At 60.0% G+C, this 1,330-nt stretch overlaps 1 protein-coding gene across 1 annotated transcript in view; it reads right to left on the bottom strand.

Annotated features, from left to right (window-relative positions):
• Positions 1-1,330, bottom strand: part of SYNGAP1 (synaptic Ras GTPase activating protein 1) — a 54,595-nt gene that overhangs the window by 25,885 nt on the left and 27,380 nt on the right. Inside the window, exon 5 of the mRNA XM_014958246.1 lies at positions 28-582. Coding sequence (XP_014813732.1) covers positions 28-582 — 555 coding nt within the window. The remainder of the gene's footprint in view (positions 1-27; positions 583-1,330) is intronic.

Raw genomic sequence — 1,330 nt, 5'->3', positions numbered from 1 at the left:
ACCCCTCCCCACCTTCCAGCCCCCCACCTTAGCCTTGCCGGTGCTCTGCAGGATGTGCACCAAGGCACAGGCCACCTCCTCCTTGCTCTTGACGCTGAGCACGGGCTCCAAGACGGCACAGAGCATCCGGTAATTGTTGGTGACGTACTCAGCGAACTCCTTGTAGAGCTCCATGGGGAGGATGCTCATGGTCTGGAAGCGGCTCTTGACGCGTAGAGCGGGACAACCCGCCTTGCTCTTGCTGCCGCTGGGTTGGCTGAGAGGGTACCACTGCTCGGCGAAGTGCCGGCCGGTGACGCTGGCGATGGGGATGCTCACCATCCCCACGTAGTTGCTCTTGTCCTTCTTGCGTTTCTTGTCGGTGTCCTTGTAGAGGTGGAGGCGGATGGTGCGGACAGCCGGCAGGTTGTTGAACTCAAAATGTTCTCCCCAGAAGACGTTGTCGGTGCGGGCCTTGCTGGTGGTGCGGGCGTAGAGCATGTCGTCCAGGCACAGCTCGCAGTAGTAGCGCTTCTTGGGGGGAAGGTCTCGCGCCTCGATCACCCACAACTTCAGGACGTTGTCCACCCGCCGGCTGTTGTCCTGCGGAGGGGTGGGAGGGAAGGAGGTCAGCGGGGACGTGGGGGACAGCTCGGGGTGAGGACAGCTTGGAGGAAGATGTGGGGCATGGAGGGGCCCAAGGTGGTAGGACAGACAGGGGCAGGAAGAGCTGAGAGTAGGAGCAGATGGGGACAGTGACCCCGGGGGTGGTGACCCCAGGGCACGGTGACCCCAGGAGCCAGGGTGACCCCTGGCAACACCCATCCCCACCAGGGGGCCATCTCCATCCCCACCAATAACCATCCCTATGTCCACCAGTTTACAATACCCACCAGCAGACCATCCCATTTCACCATCCCCACCAGGTGACCAACCACTTCTTTACCAGCTGACAGTCTCCATCCCCACCAGTTAAAGATCCCCATCCCCACCAGTTGACCATCCCCATCTGTACCAGTTGACCATCTCCATCCCTAACAGCTGACCACACTCAGCCCCACCAGTTGACTATGCCCACCACTTGACCATTCCCATCCCCACCAGCTGACCATCCCTACCAGTTGACCATTCCCATCCCCATCAACTGACCATCCCCATCTGTACCAGTTGACCATCCCCACCAGTTGACCATTCCCATCCCCACCAGTTGACCATCCCCATCTGTACCAGTTGACCATCCCCCCCAGTTGACCATTCCCATCCCCACCAGTTGACCATTCCCATCCCCACCAGTTGATCATTCCCATCCCCACCAACTGACCATCCCTGCCAGTTGACCATTCCCATCCCC

The sequence above is a fragment of the Calidris pugnax genome, unplaced genomic scaffold (genome assembly GCF_001431845.1).
Source record: "Calidris pugnax isolate Ruff unplaced genomic scaffold, ASM143184v1 scaffold405, whole genome shotgun sequence".
NCBI classification, from domain to species: domain Eukaryota; kingdom Metazoa; phylum Chordata; class Aves; order Charadriiformes; family Scolopacidae; genus Calidris; species Calidris pugnax.
The sequence above is the reverse complement of the archived record's forward strand: the minus strand, read 5'-3'. Positions and strand labels throughout refer to the sequence as shown.